This window comes from Erinaceus europaeus, chromosome 17, assembly GCF_950295315.1.
Source record: "Erinaceus europaeus chromosome 17, mEriEur2.1, whole genome shotgun sequence".
Lineage (NCBI taxonomy): Eukaryota > Metazoa > Chordata > Mammalia > Eulipotyphla > Erinaceidae > Erinaceus > Erinaceus europaeus.
This window is the reverse complement of record NC_080178.1, coordinates 75,469,427-75,487,888: the sequence shown is the minus strand read 5'-3', so window position 1 is coordinate 75,487,888 and position 18,462 is coordinate 75,469,427. Positions and strand designations below refer to the sequence as shown.

At 38.3% G+C, this 18,462-nt stretch overlaps 1 protein-coding gene across 15 annotated transcripts in view; it reads right to left on the bottom strand.

The window, feature by feature from the left end:
* Window positions 1-18,462, bottom strand: part of SOX6 (SRY-box transcription factor 6) — a 586,459-nt gene that overhangs the window by 91,587 nt on the left and 476,410 nt on the right. For 11 of the 15 annotated variants that reach the window (XM_060177099.1, XM_060177100.1, XM_060177097.1 and 8 more), the window contains 2 exons: window positions 17,287-17,366; window positions 15,735-15,857 (listed from right to left, as the gene is read on the bottom strand). In XM_060177099.1, coding sequence (XP_060033082.1) covers window positions 15,735-15,857; window positions 17,287-17,366 — 203 coding nt within the window. The remainder of the gene's footprint in view (window positions 1-15,734; window positions 15,858-17,286; window positions 17,367-18,462) is intronic. The other 4 variants (XM_060177109.1, XM_060177111.1, XM_060177110.1 and 1 more) reach the window with 1 other exon arrangement.

Genomic DNA, 18,462 nt, shown 5'->3' with positions numbered 1-18,462 from the left:
TGGCACAGTGTTGAGCACACACTTTACCATATGCAAGGAACTGGGTTCAACCTCCTGATCCCCATGTGCAGCTGGGAAAAGCTCACGAAAGCTTTTCATGGGGAAAGCTTCACAGGTGAAGCAGTGCTACAGGCATCTCTCTCTCTCTCTCCTTCTCTTTCGCTGCCTTTCCCTCTCAATTTCTCTGTCTTACCTAAGTAAAAAATAATAATACATATTTTTAAAATAAAAAAACCAAAATTCTATAAAATATCTAACCCTCATACTCAAGAGAGAAGAAAGGAAGAAGGGAGGAAGGGAGGAAGGGAGGGAGGGAGGAAGGAAGGAGAGAAGACACAAAATTAGACAAAGGACACAATGTGGTCAGAATATCTACAGCACAGGTAGTGCTAAGGTTAACAGAGTTTCTGTTCTGTTTTTAATCTGTCTGTCCCCTCTCCCCTGCTCTGGTCCATTCTCTTGCATTAGTACCCCAAACTGGGTTCCACACAACTAAACTGTTCACTCTGAGAGCAGCATGGTTTCGGTAATTATTTAGGAAATATGAAATGTACCACTTCTCTGGAAAGAAAAAAAGAATGGGAGCCGGCCTTGACTATTCATTTAGAGAACAAGAATTTTGTTTTCATTGTTAGATGTAGGGAGAACAATGTAGGCAACATCTTAATTGAGAGAAGGCCATTAGTAAAACTCAATATCCCTTGTGAGCCTACCTTAACACCCCAAGAAGATTCTCATTACTTGATGAAAAATCACAGCTTTAGCTTGTTAAGAGGGCATAATTCGAGTGGACCATGGAATCTTCATGTCTCTGTATGGCTCTTTGAAGGGAAAAATCTTATGTTTTTGTGACTGTCGCGGGTCAGAGGTTCAATTCTGTACTTCTTTGTCACTTCTATATGCTTTACTGTAATTTACCGCGCAGCGAGAGCTCATAAAACAAAACTGTCTATTCTATTTTAGCTACTAATTCTAGTTAATCAAAGATTTCCAGCCAAACAACCCAGCATGAGACTCTGCAAGGAAAATCTGAGGAGAACAAAGCATTTTGTCAAATAACACATCCCGTGATGTAAACACATATGTCTCTTAAAGGAAATTTTATCGTTTCCACATTATCTGCACACAAAAGGGGCATTCTTGTCGCAGACCTGGTGCGACTGTGGAGTCATCGTCACTGGAAACAAGAGCCTGATTAGGTTCCCACACAGATATGAATAGACTTTCCTTTTTAGTGAAATAGCTGCTTTTATTCCTTTTTAAAACAGACTGGTAATTGTCACCCTAAAAACACTGAATTGTACTAGGGCAACGTTTGTTTCTGCCTCCCCCTCCCCCCATCTTTTTAGAAGCAGCCAATAACATCGCTATCCCTTCTGGTGGGTCCTCTTCTGCAAAGTCTGACTTAATCCACAGCTGTGTGAATGCGAAAAAGGGACACAGCAGGCTAAATTTGCTGGGTCTCTTGTCTGCTAATAAAGTGCACAGTCTGCAGGACAGATGTTAAGAGGATCTGCTAAATAAGTCAGTGGCAGAGATCCTGACCTCTGCCAAGGAACATTTTATTACTCCAGAAAGGGGCATCACTGCAGGCATTAACAGTGAAAAGAATCACAGCTTTTCTTTAGAGACTTTTAGCCCTTGTTTCATCCTTAGGTTAAGCTATATCATCAGGCAATATGCTAAATATGACTTGGTCTCATACAAACTGCAGATTACAAGAGTTCCCCAAACCCCAGGAAAATGGTTGGACCTTGGCTTCACTTCAAACTTAAACAGTTCTGTTTATTTTTGCATGTATCATCAGACGATTTCTACTGTTTCACTTACCACAGGGCACCATTGTACCAACTATTAATCTTCCCAAACACAGTTCCCTAACCATTACACTTAGAGTCAAGGGAAAAATGTAAACTAGAGTCCAAATTCATAGAGGGCTATGACAACACACTTCATCATTTACATTTATGGGCTGAATAAAATCAAGTCTCCTGCAAGTGTTGCAAATCCCCAAGCACATGGTCAAGGAGACTTTGTGGCCTGACTCCTCCCCTCCCCTTTCCAACCTCACCTACTACTACTCTTGCATACTGAGTCAGTGCCAGACTCTTGGCCCTTCTTTTCAATGTGCCGTGCTCTGTGCTCTCAATTACTTCTGTACCTATGGGGCAGGCCTGAGTTTTGTTTTTGTTTGTTTTTCTGTGTCTCTGTGTGTGTGTGTGGGGGGGGGGGGGTGCTCGCTTTCTCTTTGCTGTGTGCCTGCCACTCTGCATCCTTCCTCACAAACTTACTGAATGTCTGTTTCCTTTCACAATTCAATTTCAACATCAGCTCATCCATGAGTATCACCGATACTTTCTCAGGCAAAACTTACTGTGTACTCCTCATCCACAACTGTCTTAACAATGACTGCCCTGATAACTAGATTATGGGCTCTCTGGGGGAAGGGCTCAGGTTGTGCTGGCCTTGGTATCCCCCAAACAGAAAAAAAAAGTGTTCATTATTAGCAAACACTTGGGGGAATAAATGTATGAATGAACTAATTCTTTGTCATGTTAATATCGGTTTATATTCTGCCCTGTCATTGCTAGCAGCACTATGACAAGGTCTTACATTTACATGTGCTTTATATATCTTTTTGTAACAAATAATCTTCAGCATGCTGGTACATTCACTGAGAGAAAATCATTATATATATATATGGACTCTTCTCCACACAGGCCCACCTAGAATGCGTGGGATCATGAGATGAGAGGTCCTTTTGGCTTTCTGTTCCAGTTCAGCTCCATCCATCCACAATGTTCTTCTCAGAGTCAAATTGATTTCATACTGTTGCCTTCTGTTTCTGCACATCCTAAACCACCTATAAATCTAAACTGTGGAGCTTTTCTAGTGAGTTTGTCTTCCTGGTGGGCTCCATCTCTTCAACTGCAAAACCAGACAGTGTGTAAAGTACTTTCCATAAGTTTTTTTTTTTCTTATTTACTCCTCAAGTGCCGGGATAGCCTGAGGGTACTTCTTCCCGAGCTAGTGCTCTCTGGCTTGGAGAGAACTCAACTGGAGCCGATCTAGGCTGCTGCGTGGGAGAGGGATCAGGAACTTGTGCCGCACTAACTTCCGCAGGAGATACACTCTGGAACTCTCGGAGCCGGAAAGCAATTTCCAAGTGTCTTTAATCAGAAGAGCAGCTGTTTTTATACTCTCCAAGTAGGGTGGAAACAGGATGTGATATAGAGAGGGTGGAGAGAAAAGTGACTGGTGAAAATCAGAGTGTGACAAGGAGAGGGCGGAACAGGCGAGAATCCTATCACTGAACCACCAATGCCCTGGAGGGAGTGTGGTGCTTTATGTAAATGTAAAAGTGATTTATGTAAATAGACCAAAGCTTTGAATGGGATCAGTAAATCCCTATATAGGCATATGGTTAAGCAGAAGCCAGGGGGAGGTGGCATACTACCCAACACTCAAGACAGGGTATTTCTCCTAATCCCATTTAGTAGAATTTTAGCAGAGAAAGATTAATTTACCCAAGCTTATGAAACCATTGACAATGTTAGAATCTTCTTGCCTATTTATTTGTATGTTTTCTTCTTTTTCTTCTTCTTCTTCTCCTCCTCCTCCTCCCCCCCCCTCCTCCTCCTCCTCCTCCCCCCCCCTCTCCTCCTCCTCCTCCTCCTCCTCCTCCAAAAAATAGCAGTTTTTCATGATTGGTGGAAGCTCCTGTATATGGTTCTGTAGTTACTAGCTGGCCATCACTTTGTGCTAAGTCTCACACTTTTTCAACTCAGGACCAGTCAATCAGGCATAGTTACCAGACAGAGCAGCACTATGACAGCAGATGAAATTCCATGGAAGGTGGAGTATAAGCTATCTATTATCTATCTATCTATCTATCTATCTATCTATCTATCATCTTTCCATCCATCCATGTATCTTTCTACCTACCTAAAATACAAAGAATGAAAAAGTTGGCCAGGCAATAGTGGTATCCTGCAATATGCATCCATGCCATAAAAACAAGTAAGAAACAAAATCAAATTACACATGGTATAGCTGAATATAGATGAATCATACATAACTTCTTTGTTCTGAAACTGAAAATGCCTCTTTATTAAAATTATTGATAAATAGGTAGAGAAGTAGAGGTCCTCCACTCAAATCAGTCACAGAGGCCTCAACTATCTTGACAAATTTCATTCCCGTGTTCTGACTTATTCTCTTCCTCTTTCTCTCTCACACCGACTCTATGATTTGACTACACCTCGGGCCCTAGAGCCAAAATTACCTTGGATCCGAGGTTTTCCAAGAAGGTGAACAACAACACTCCAGAGGGATATGTCTTTTATTATTATTATTATTTTTAATGTGGATTAAGAAGCTCCTAGCCCTGAAGGGCAATCCTCGTGCAGACATGACCTTCTCCTTAGTGATAGTGTCTGTATCTCCTTTCTTTAACAAAATTATTTTCTTTTTCTGTTTTAGGCAGACCAATGATATGATCAATTGTGAGTAGTATGCTAAGCCACTTTACCTATAGAGATTTTAAAATAGGCCTTTGAGAAGGAGTTTGATACAATTCAATGACTGAGGTAATAAATACCTCTGTCCATTTGAGCATTAAATGACCCGTTGAAATACAGCTTGGTTAGAGGGGATTTCAGAAAATAGACTTACTTTTTTAAAATTTCTCTCCCACCTGACTACAGTGGAGGTTGGCCAAAAGCAGCCCAGTCACTTCCCACAGTCTTTCAGCAGTATTAATTAAATACAACCCCCTTAGAACTCTAGCAGTTCAGTGAGAACTCCATAACCTTCTTCTTCAATATATTACTGTGAGCACAGCCAAAATCTCCTTCTAAGAGGGCTTCTTTGTGCACACAATTCTCACTAGTAAAAATTATAAAAAGAAAAGCAGTACAATACGACAACTGATATCTCAAAATGCATTTAAAATGCTATTTCTATATGTACTGTATTAAAAAAATCCTATCAGAAAAGGAATTAGCAGAACAGAAGGCTTCTGCTCTCTTTAAGACAGGTAGAGAAGTTCTCAGGTGACAAAGTGAAACTAAGAAAATCAGTGTATAGTTCTGTCAAGCTCCTGCCTAAGAGTCTCCCCTTCCCTTCCACTTCAGAAAAAAAGTTCCCCAGCTGTACAAACGCTGCTATATTTTTCTCTTTTTAGCAGATGCCGTTATCTTCTGTTGCATAAATCGGACCAAATTCTAAAATTGCTGGAGGACTTGTTTTATACTAGACATTTGAAATGAGAAAAAAAAAAAAATCTCTTTAAGCTACTGGGTTTATGTGTCTAAAAAGTCTCATCCACTGTCCAGAGCTATTTGTAAATTAAATCATTTTAAAATAAAGCTCTTTAATACTCTATAATTAGTCTGGTCTCTCTGAACATGACTTTACTGTAAATGCTCCTCCCTGACTTTCCTATTGTCCCAAGATTCCTGAGAAGAAAGCAGCCAAGCGATAATTCAACATTATTGCTGCTTCAGTGCACTAATCGCTTAGAGCAGCAAAGACTCAACGCTCTCTGCCCCACAGCTCCCTCAGCCGCCTGGCCTCAGGCAGACATCCCGACCCAGCAATGTCCAGATGTCAAGAGGATCCCCCGCTCCGGATGCAGCAGGCGCTCCGTTCCAGTATGGTTCAACATCTGCTTCATCTGCTGGCGTGCAACCTGCTGAACACACTCAAAGGGCAGAGCAGCCTAGAGACAGGCTAGGACACTCATCCCTGCGGCTCATCAAAACTTGGAAGTCAGAAGACAGCCCTAGGAAGTCCCAGAAGAACAGAGCACTTGCACCTTAGCAAGAACAGTCTAAGATTTCCCTCAAACGAAACAAAATAAAACAAACCCTAAAGGGTAAGATAAGACAGATTTTGTGGTAGTTCTTCTTATTAAATTATTATAGGTTTGAAGTTTCTTTTGGTCATTTAATTGGAAATTTGGAAAGTAAGTAAACTCTGTCGAGATTCCAAGAATGTTATAATGACTTGGAATTTTTTTCCCTTTTATAATTTCATTACACTTGATTCAATTTACTTGAAAATTATGAGAGGACAAGTCGTGAAAGAAAAGCCCCTAAGTGACTGATGCTTCCAACCTGTAAGTCAACAGGGTGTTGAGCAGAAGATTCTGGTCAAGGAGCAAGTTTAAAATGTGTTAAGCCATCTATGTCTTTGCTTTTTTGAATTTCTGCCTTTTGTAGATGATCATTCTCACTCAAGTCACTTAACCAATCTTACCCTCACTTTTTCCTCCTAAAACATGAATATTAAAGCACATTCATTGAAAGGCTAACTATAAATCTTATTAAACTGTAAAAGCTAAGCATCATGTGTTCTATATGTGTGTGTAAATGCATACACACGTATTACATGAATACTAGTCTTCCTATCTTTTCTTTTTTTCTAATATTTATTATTTATTTGCTTTTGTTGCTTTTATTGTTGTTATAGTTGTTTGTTATTGATTTCATCGTTGTTGGATAGGACAGAGAGAAATGGAGAGAGGAGGGGAAGACAGAGAGGGCGAGAGAAAGACAGACACCTGCAGACCTGCTTCACCGCCTGTGAAGCGACTCCCCTGCAGGTGGGGAGCCAGGGACTTGAACCAGGATCCTTTTTTTCGATCCTTGAGCTTTGCGCCATATGCTCTTCACCTGACTCCCCCCTATCTTTTCTTTCATGTGTTATTTCCACCAGTCACCAGTACACTGCTCAGCTCTGGTTCATGGTGGTGCAGGGGACTGAACTGGTATGCTAGTCTCAGAAATGGGTCTCTTTGCAGAAACATTATGCTATCTCTCCTGTCTTTTTTGTTTTTGAATGAAATAATTTCAGTCTTCCTTTATAATATTCTATCCATTTTTCAAATACAGGTATCAAAGATAAAATTCTGGGTAATTTATTATGACATTAAAGGTGGATTATAGCTGATATTATAAGAGAGGAATGAAATCAGTACAGATTATTGGAAAGGAAGACTTCATTTACTTTAAATATTTCTACTTATTTATTATTGGATAGAGACAGAGAGAAATTGAGGGGAGGTGGAGACAGAGAAGGAGAGACACAGAGAGAGACACCTGAATTTCTGCTTTACCATTTGTGAAGGTTCCCTCCTGCAGGTGGGACCAGGGGCTTGAACCTGGGTCCTTGTGCACTGTAATGTGAGTGCTTAACCAGGTGTGCATCACAAATAGCATCACAAATGGTAGAGCAGTGCACTGCCTCTCTCTCTCTCTCTCTTCCTCTCTCTCTCAGAAATAAAAAGATATAATTTTGTTTTATTTTTTTAAATTCCCATTTAAAGCTTTGCTTTAGTAACTGACCAAAAGGGTTGAGGCTTTGGAAAATTTAGTTCTACTTTGCCTCCATTTTTAGTTTATTAAAACAAAATCCTAGACTTTCATGAAATGTGAAACTCTCATTAAATTATTACTAGTATAAGAGAGTTGGTGTATATAAAACTTGGAAAATGTCAAATTAATTCCTCTCAATTTGACTTAAGGGGACTCAGCTGATGTCTTCCTTTATGAAGGAGGAATGAAAGAAGAAAATAGATGGTTTCTTAACATCTGTGAAGTAACCAGTACACAATATACAGGAGCAATTTGTTGATTGACATTTAATTAGGGAAAAGATTTTATTATTAGCACCATGTCAATGTGCAAGGTATGTAAAAGAATCTCGTTATAATCCTAATACAGATACTCTTAAAAAGTCAAACCAAGATGCTTTCAAACCATAACTGGGAGCTTAGACGGTTACAACCTTTTCCTGTAAGCATAACCAAGATTAATACAAACAGGCACACCTATAGTATATGAACTCATCTATCAATAACATAGAGAGCGACAATCCACAGAACGGTAATAAGCATGTGTTAGCTCTAGTAGTCAGGAGTATTAACCTTTCACTGGGTCATGCCTGTGAGGAAAACTTGTTCAACTATAGCTTTTCAATCCCCTTCAGTTCAATATCATTCAAATCATTTTGGGGAAGGGGAGAATTAACATTGTTCAGACTGTCATACTACTCAGAGATGTACTCAGACAGTAAGTACAGTGCCCCCTAAGAATTATAATAGTTTAATTTTGTTGGTTTGCTTTGCTTTTGTAGACCTGGCATTTTGCAGACTCACAGTTTCATTCTGGTGTGTTTTCCCAGTCATTCAAGGCAACACCACAGCATGAGGTTTTCTCCAGTGCTGGTTACCTTCAGTGTGGGGCTGGGGCTCGACCTGGGATGCACACACGGTAAGGAATGCACCCTACCTGGTAAGCTACCTTGCCAGCTCCTCCCCCCACAGCACTTTTATAGAAATAAAAATAATTCCAAAAGGCATATGCAACCACAGACACATTGAATAAAAACAATACAGAACCAAAGTAACTAAAACAATCTTGAAGGACAGTTAGAAGAGTCACACTTCCTCTTTTCAAAATATACTACAAAACTAAGACCATCCAAATAGTATGAGACTCTTATAAGATAGCTATGTAAATGAAGGAACAGAATAGAGAGCCCAGAAATAAACTCATGAGAGTATAGTCTGGTAAGTAGTCTGGTACTAAAATCTCCCAATAGGAAAAGGATAGTCTCTTCAATAAATGGTGTCGGGCAAACTGAAGATCCAGATACAAAATTAGGAAAGTGGACCTTTCTCATAAAGAAGGATAAAAATTAAGCTTAACTGGATCAAAGATTTAAAACTTTAGGGTATATAACCAAAATAACTGAAATCAAGATCTAAAAATAGCATCTGTATTCACATGTTGACTACAGCATTACTCAAAGGAGCCTAAGCACAGAAACAAACTGGATGAATTAATAGAGAAAATTTGTCATATATATAAAACAGAATATGATTAAGCCTTAAGAAGTAGAAATTCTGCCATTTTCCAAAATATGGATGAACTTAGAGGGCTCTGGGCTAACTGATAGAGCTAGACACAGGACAAACACCATGTTACACCACATGTATGAGGAATGTGTGGGCTGCCACAAGTTGATGAATGGCAAAGAGGAATTAGTTAAAGGAGGGAGAAAACATGACAGTTATTCAAATGATTTTCATGCCTGAGGCTTCAAGGGCCCAGGATCAATCCCTTATACCACCATAAACCAGAGTTGAGCAGAGCTCTGGACTCTCTCTGCACCTTTCTCTCTTTTATTAAAATAAAAGAAATAAAATTTTTTTAAAGGAATTGGTCAAAGGGTACAACATTTTAGTTATGCAGAAATGAGTAAGTTCTAATTTCTGTTTTGTAGCAGAGTCAACAGTTAATGTATTGTCTACTTAAAAACATTCTAAGAGGACAGGTCCAGTGTTAAATCTCTTATTACAAAAAATGATGATGATAATATATCATCAGTGGTGGGAGGAAATTTTTGAGTTGACAGATATGCTTTTAATCTGACATTAGGAAAGATAACCTTAAATTAGGAAAGACAGAGGACTGCCCTGGTTTTGTAGTCTAGGGCTCTAACCTCCCACTAAGCTGTCTCTGTGAATGTGGCTGAACCATCTAATCAATTATAATGCATGTAACTTGAATACAGTGAGTAAAAGGGCTCTTTAGTGTGAAGAACCATATTACTCAACTTTTGGGCATTACCTTAAAACAACTTAAAATCAATTTCTTTTTTAAAAAAAACTAGTCTCTAAATAATTTGTGTGTAGGGATAAACTTTTTCTGTCTCACTGAATACAATAGCAAGTCAGGCTTTTAAATACCAGAAAATGCCTTATTATTTTTCATCTTTTTCTGACCTTCCTATCTTTCTTTAACCCCATTAGAATTTTCTTGGCATCTGCATTTTGATTTATTAAGCCCGCCTTAAAATAAAAAGGCTGTTATATGAATGCTTGTCTCCTAAAGATAGAGAAATTGAACACATATATGTATAAAGAGTTTCAAATAAAAGGTTAAGTCTCAGGTGGCTAGCAAAATAAAATTCAGTATTTCATTCATTTTACCAAATCTGGTGCTAGTCAATGTTGGGGACTCAGCAGCAGACAAAACAGACTACAACCCTGAAATTTACTGACTTGTGTTCTAGTAGATTGATTTCACCCCTCAGAATCACTTCAAGCAACAAAGTGAGAGTAGACTTGTGTGGTTATTGGAATGCTGGGGAGTTTATTACTATACTAATATTAACTAACATATAACTTGTTACCCTACTCATTCACAGGAACCTCATGAGAAATTATCATTCCCTTTTTACAGTGAACAAACTGAAAAAGAATTTGAAAGCTATACAGGACAACTAAGAAATACATAACGGAAGCTGTAATGGAAGATTCTGATTCCATTATCATTCCATTGGATCACAGCTCATCTAATCCTAGCCACAATGATGCTCACAAGCTCCACCAGTCTTTAAGTGGAAGGGGTGAAGGGAGACTGATAAGGAGAAAGGCAAGGATCTCCTGTCGAAGCCAGAGCACTCAAACCAGGCTTTGACTCCCTGCACCCCCTTACCTCCATTGGATAGCTAGTAACAGGGCACACTAATCAATTTTTCATCCAACTCTCTATAAGAAGTCACAGCCTTCAAAGCCGACCCAGGAAAGCTAACTCACCCTCTCATCCCTCCACAGCAATGAGGCATGTCTACAATGGCAAACAAGAAGACAAAGTCTAAGCCAGAGAGGCGCATCTAAATACAGTATCATAAAGACGCAAACTGGAACCGAAATAGAGGTGGAACTATTCAGTGTTGATGGGTACTTCTTCACTCACCATTTGTAGCATGAAAATTGACAATATCATTTAAATAAAATATGTGTTTGTATCCACTTTTGCAAAAACTCCAATTGTTCTCCATCTTTGCAAACTTGGCGAGACTTTAATAGTTTCCTTTAAGAATAACTTATGGTTGATAGGTTGTCCTCGTGTCTTAAGGCTCTAATTATACTTCTTACTTCAAATTGTCCCCAAACTAGATCTGATAAGTAAAAATGAGTATTTACATAAGTATTTAAAATTTTTTCATATTTAATTTCTTTCACTTAAGCAACTACCCATACTATCATTTTAAGAAGTTCTCTGCTAAAATATGTTCTAACTAAAGCTTGGTGGCTTTGAATGTTCGATAAAAATCATTCTCTGAGGCTAATGAAGACAGAAACTCTGCCCGTAACAATATTAAGTTTGTTTTCTCTGGTGATTCACAGAAGTGAGCAATCTGTCAGTAATACACTGAGTGAAATTACTTGTCTTGTAGGGATAACTGCTGACAGTCACTTTCTCTCAGAGCTGACCCAAACATATCCCTGCTGACAAACAAATTACTGTGTCTAACTTTTGAAAAGGTAACTAGCTTGTTTTTAATTTTGATTGGTCTTTCAAAATCTCTTATACATTTGCTCAGCTCCATCCTTCATTGTATTAAAAAGGGGGGAGAGGGGAAACAGGAAAGAAAATGCTTAAGGGGAAAGGTTTAATTTTTTTTTAAGCATAGAAAGAAAAGCCCTATCATTTGGAGACAAGGAAAATAGCCGCTTTTGCTTCATTCCAAGACTGTTAAACGGATAAAACTGGTAAGTGTGTCTTCCCAACATTAAGACTGGCAGTACCATCAGTGAGTGACTGGCTGACTGAACACATTACCAAGACAGTACTGTAAGAATTAATTTTCTTCAATAAAGTGATTTTTAAGGCTCATATATTTCACAATCTAAACATATGTCACTGTTTCATAAACAAAATAAATGGATTAAAATAATACATTACCAATATGCTGACATGTGGAGATATTTTAATTAGAAATTCTTAAGCTGTGTGATATTTCACTGCTGTATTTGCGAAAGAGAAGCATGCATCATTTAATAAGAAAGCACGAGACAGGTGTATTACTTTGCATGATATGGTACCAGATTGTGTTTAATATAAGCTACAGAAATGAGACATTACACCCAATTAGAAACAAAACAGAACAAAAAAAAATCACTTTAATGCTCTTTCCTATTGCCTGTAAACAGATAAGATGAGTCAATATGCTGAAGCCACCTTTTCATTTAAAGAAGTCATACAGATCTTGGTTTCTGAGACCATTTTTTTTTCCTCAGAAATAATCCAATATTCTAGCTATTTAAAGGCCATATTTACATGGCTGCCTCATTATACTTCTCTCCTCCCTGATACTCTTTTTGACTTAGTTGAAGGACCAATGCTAACATAGCTGAGGAAAGCAAATGGCAACTGGTCCTGAAATTTATAAGGGTGAGGGAATTGGAATAAGTAGCAATATAATATATTGTTTACTGTAGCAAGTGCCCTCTGTTCTCTAAAGGTCAAAAGCACTGTAACCATCGAATTACCGTTTCTGATTGTTCCCAGGGTTAAATACATTATCAAAATTAATGGCTCAAGTCCCTTAACCTTCAGATAAGTGAATATTCGTGCCTCCATCTGCTGAAGTGTTCAACTAAAAATAGAATTCTTTGGCCTTCTCTCTCCTAAATTGGGCCCCTGAGGCAGAGAAACCATGCCTTAGATCAGCAAAGTGTATCCCCTCTAAAATAACTCTTTCCTGAATCTATCTATCCTATTTTAAAGAAAGAAATAACTGGTTTTGATACTTGTTCTCAACTTGATAACAATTTCAGGCTTCTAGGGTATAGATTTAAATGCTCTTAAGATTCACTCAAGTTCATTAATACTAGAGGAGACAACCTTTGAAGGATAAATTAATTGTAATTATCAGATAGAAAGGGCCAAGTCTGAGCAACGTAGCAGGGTGTGTGTGGAGGTGAAGGAACAGGTGGTGTTGGTATGATGTGCTACTGGTCTTCCGGACAATCTCTGTCAAGAAATAAAACGGTTGAATATACAGGCAATGTTTCCTTAGTAACAGTCTCTCGTGATCATGACTGTGGGCAGAGTTGTGACATCTGAGGGGAAGATACTGGCTAGAAAAGAAGGCAGACTTTAAAAAATCAACAAAGTGGGGGTTGGGCAGTAGCACAGCAGTTTAAGTGCACGTGGCGCAAAGTACAAGGACCGGATTTAGGATCCCGGTTTGAGCCCCCGGCTCCCCACCTGCAGGGGAGTCGCTTCACAGGCGGTGAAGCAGGTCTGCAGCTGTCTGTCTTTATCTCCCCCTCTCTGTCTTCCCCTCCTCTCTCTATTTTCTCTCTGTCCTATCCAACAACGACAACATCAATAACAACAATAATAACCACCACCACCACAACAAAAATCAACAAAGTAAGGGGGCAGGGCAGTGGCGAACTTGATTGAGCACATATATTATTACAGTGCACAGAATGTAGGTTCAAGCCCCTGGTCCTCCACCTGCAAGGAAAAAGTGTTGCGGGTGTCTCTCTCTGTCTCTTCCCCCTTCTGCCTTGCTCTTCCCTCTCGATTTCTCTGTCTTTATCTGATCATAAATAAATAAAATAATATTTAAAAAATAAAACCAACGAAGTAAGATGTTACTCAATCCTATCCTATCTCTACTTTGTTTAATATTTAAACTGTTCATGCTTGCAGCACTTTAGAAGTAGGTGTCTAGGACAGGTGAAATAGCTCACTTGGTTAGTGTGCTGCTTTGCCGTGTGTCTAGCCCAGGTTTGAGCCTGGCCCCTCACAGCACTGAAGGAAGCTTCAGTGCTGTGGTCTTTTTCATTCTCTCCACTCTGCTTCTGCCTCTATGTAATAAAGAAGGAGGAAAAGGAGGGAAAGGAGGGAGGAGGAATAGGAAAAGGAGAAGAAACAGGTGTTGACTCTATTGCTCATGAACACACTAGAAAGTGCCTTAAACTTATCCCAGGAATATTTAGGAACCCTGTCTTTCAAATAAGGTTAACTTTTTTTTTAAGCCAGTGTACTGTACAAGCAAATAGTTTCCTAATATTCAGGGAAAAAAAGGCTGAAAAATTAATGCAAGAGGGTAAAGCAAGAATAACCAAAAGCATAGGAGATACTCAAAATTTAAATTCTCAGTTTAAGCCCCAAACTTAAACTGCAAAGCTATTAGTGTTTGCTTGTTAACAGGCTCCTAATTTATCCAAATTAAAACAACAGGTATGTGGTACATATTGTGACTTTTATAGAAGCACCAACACAACACTATACAGACTTGGCACTCATTTATATGACACCGTGGTATGTAGAAAGCCAAGAGAAACCAGATGGGCTAGATTAGGGGTCAGTGGTGGTGAGGGGGACAGAACTCGGCATTGCTGAAATGTCAGCAAAGGACTACATAGAAAACTGGCTAAGAGCAGGTTCATGTATTAAAGCCCAACACCTTGAAAGAAAAGAAATCAGAAGGAGAGGAGATTTTAACTTGAGCCAACCTGCTTTCACACTTGCAGCACTTACAAGTTTAACACACTGTCCTGAGTAGGTAAACTTGCTAACCGCCATCATGCAGAAGAAAGACTTGTTCTTGATGTCCAGTTATCTCTCTACTTAGTTATCCTAAACATTAGAGTTTTATCAGAATATCCAGAAACATAGCTCCTTCTCTACAACTGAAAGAACACATTAGAAGAGAAATAACTGATTGCTATATAAAAGCCAGCAGCAACTGACAGTATGTGCCTGGTCATGTCCAGATAAAAGCCCCTTGTCTAACATATCAAAGTGAAAGGAAGAGAAGGTTTGCAACAAGCAGTGGAACACTTCCTTAGGCTACTTCCACGGGGCCTTTGATCATTTCCTCTTAGGAGGGAACATTCTCTATCACTTTCTAAAAATGCAGACTCAATATTATCAACAAAGATAATATCAATGAGATATATTACTGATTACGTAACATTTGATGGATAGACAATCAGAGCCAGTAAGAGCTGAATATAGTACTTTTCTAGATAAGACTTTAAAAAAAAAAAAAACAACTGGGTTTTCCATCCTATGTTAGAACATAAAAGTTAGTATAAGATCTAACAGATATATAAAGTTGAAATGTTTAAAGTTTGAGATAACTTGGTGTGTGTATGTGTGTTGTGACTGAACAGACAGCTAGTGAATCCCCAGTATTTTATAGTTTAGAAAGGTACTCCAATAGTATTGGAGAGTTACAAAAAGTGAACTTGGAGACAGGAGGACATAGTCCTTGTAACAGAAAAAAGTTCAGTTTTCCAAATAGTCATATATGTCATCTCCTCCCAGGTAGTAAGAACATCTCACAAAGGGGGGGGCACTTTATTTGAAAGTTGAATATGAAATGGGATCTTATAAAAATATAACAGACAAAAAGCAACCAGTCAGTTCTAGATACCCATCCATAATTCAGCCTGACTATATTACACTAAAAATATGAATTAATTAATATTTTCTGAATATTTTATAGTCTTTGTTAAATCACTTGACCTCTCTAAGCTCCACTATTTTTACTTATACAAGAATTATTATTTATCAGTTTTACAACGTTCAAATGATATGTTCAAACACCATTTTTATAAATACTTAAGTGTTTCTAAACACTGTATAAAACATAGCAGAGGAAGTAAAGAATGACACCTATAGGGTATAAAAAAATTTCCTGTCATTATGTAATAGTAATTAAAAGCCTATCTCGGGGGGTATTTGTTTGGGGTTTGCCTTTTTCTCTGAAAAATGGAAGCAAAAATGAGCCTCCTTTGGAATGAGAAAAAGGAACAATTTTAGTGTTTGCCACTTAAAAAAAAAAAGACTAGAATATGACTGAACAATCCAGTCCCCCACCCACTGAAGCACCAATGGAAGCATTCATACCTCAATCTGTTTGTGGTTGTAAGAATGGCCACCACCATGTTCAAAGGTGTCCAAACTCCTGCCAAAACGGTCACTTAGGCCCTTTAGCCTTGGATTAATTTGTGGGTGGGAGACATGACCCTTCTGTTTAGTAGAATATTCAGAAAAAAAAAAAAAAGACAAAGCACACTGTCAGAACTCATGAAACAGAACACATACTTCTAAATCTAAGGCACAGACTACAACAAAAAACAAAAAGTAGACTTTAGACCTAGATATTCTCTTTCACAGAAATTTGGTTACAGGACCAAAAATGGTGATGCTTGCTTATTTCTGCCTCTGATTCAAGAGGACACTCAGAAACTTCACTATGGAGAAGCAGAAATGGATTAGGTTTACTAAGGCTGGAGTTGCTTTTAAAATTTTACCAACGACACTTAATTCCAGTGTTAGTAGTGGATAAGCGTAAGGTTTGCACTAGAGGTGGGACTGCTGCTTCCTACAAGGCACATACTGTAACTCTGCCAGACTTGTCCATTATGGACAACATCTTCAGAGCCTTCTAGATGAAGTTTAGGACACAAAATTCTCCAAGTATAGCAAAAATTATTTATTTGCAGATCCACTAAAAATACTCAAAGTGATGATTTCCATGGTAAAAATATTTGTATATATTCTACATCAAGTCATATAGGAAGTAGCGTAGAGGAATTAAAATACCTAGCCAGATGCTATTACCTCGCTTACTTAAGAAAACCCAAAAACAATTTGAGTTAATTATGCAAGTAAAAAGTTATCTTTAAACTTCTCACCATATTGAAATTCTTGATGTTCATTACATATTTTCCAAATGTTCAAATACTAAAGCTTTAGTTTCTTTTGTTTTTATTTTGTTGAAATATATGTTTACATTTGAGGTCATTTTCCCATTAAAATTAAGAGTTGGTAACACTTAAAAATACCGAGTCCAATTCTAAACACTTCATTTAACTGCGAAGAAGATAAGGTGCAGATTATTTTTTAAATTCGGGCTCTAGACACTTTACTTGCAAGGTTAGCTTTATAAGTCGGCTAATCCAGAAACATCATGCCAAGACTGCTGATCTTAAAAGAGATGAGAATACACATATTCCGGAGTAATATTTACCAAACAGTGAAAGTCATTCAGCAGTAAGAAGCCTCTATTCTAAGAGCTGTAACTACTGTCTTGAACATTTGTTTCCTATTTTGATGCTTATGCATAAAAGCCAATTTGGACATAAATGGAAAAATTGATAAGGAAAAAGCTAACAGATCCTGTAACAACTGGCCATAGGCAATTATAAAATCATTTACTCACCTTGACCGAGACCATACAGAACTAAGTCAAATGTCATTTTTCCTTTAAAAATAATGAAACTGCCCATTTTGTCTTATATCTGCAGAATGGTAAGTACATAAGGTGTTAATCCTTCTAGGCTAGGCTTAAAAATGTATTTAACGTTCAGACCATTATTTAGCATACAGCTGGTTAGCAGTTTTCCACTGAAGTACTGGCTCATAGCCCACATTTTTTTTTTCTTCTGGCACTTACCTGGAGCTGTAAAGGGCTGAGTCCAGAAGCAGCAGCAGCTGCCATTGTTGATGGAATGAACTGTACAGGGTAGTTATCACCTGTTGGAAAGAACAATGCAAACAGGTTTAGACAATGCGGAGGGAATTGCAGCAGACAAGTACAAACATGGTCCTCAGATTGCCTGAGCTTTACAACATTGCTCTAAGCCCAAACATCTGCAGAAACAAAAGGCTTAGTTGGGCACAGACTTGCATTGCTGCTTTGGAACTTTTTGTTAACAGATAGCTGGTAGGCAAACTGGCAAAACATGAATGTGATGTTAAAAAATTAAATGTGCAATTCAAGCATGTTCACTCCATTACGAATCTTGTAATACATCATTTTTTCAGAGTAAAAAAAAATATCTTAAAGCCAGGCTGACAGTTCACTGGGGAAGCATGAAGGGCTTTTTTTTATATCAGAACAACAAAAAGTTTGGGCTTGCAAGGTAAGACCAAGTATTAAAGAGTTTAAATAAAGAGATTACATGATACTATGCATAACCCTAAAGTTAATTTCATTTTCAAATAAATAGTATTTATGTATTTATTTCCTTTTTGTTGTCCTTGTTGTTTTATTGTTGTTGTAGTTATTGTTGTTGATGTCATCGTTGTTGGATAGGACAGAGAGAAATGGAGAGAGGAAGGGAAGACAGAGGGGGAGAGAAAGATAGACACCTGCAGACCTGCTTCACTGCCTGTGAAGCGACTCCCCTGTAGGTGGGGAGCTGGGGGCTCGAACCAGGATCCTCACGCTGGTCCTTGTGCTTTGCACCATGTGTGCTTATCCCACTGTGCTACCGCCTGACTCCTGCTAATTTCATTTTTTAAAGAAAGTAAATTTTAAATGCAACCTTGTCAATTTGATGGGAGAAAGAAACATCTTCTTTAACAGCATTCTGGTATCCTAAGAGGGTGGAAACCATTTTTATCCTGTGTTTCTGGTAGAATGATTCTAGTACAGAATCATGTACATTTTGAATATATCACTTCTTCTTTTATGATGATTTGCTTAGATGGTCCCCCATTTTACCTGGAATATCTGTGTTTAAAATCTGGTAAAGACTGAGCACGGCTCAACAGAGATCAATGCTACAATTTCTGTTCCAGACTCCCCCTAAGCAGGGAGATTGAAGTACCTTCTGTGACTAAGAAA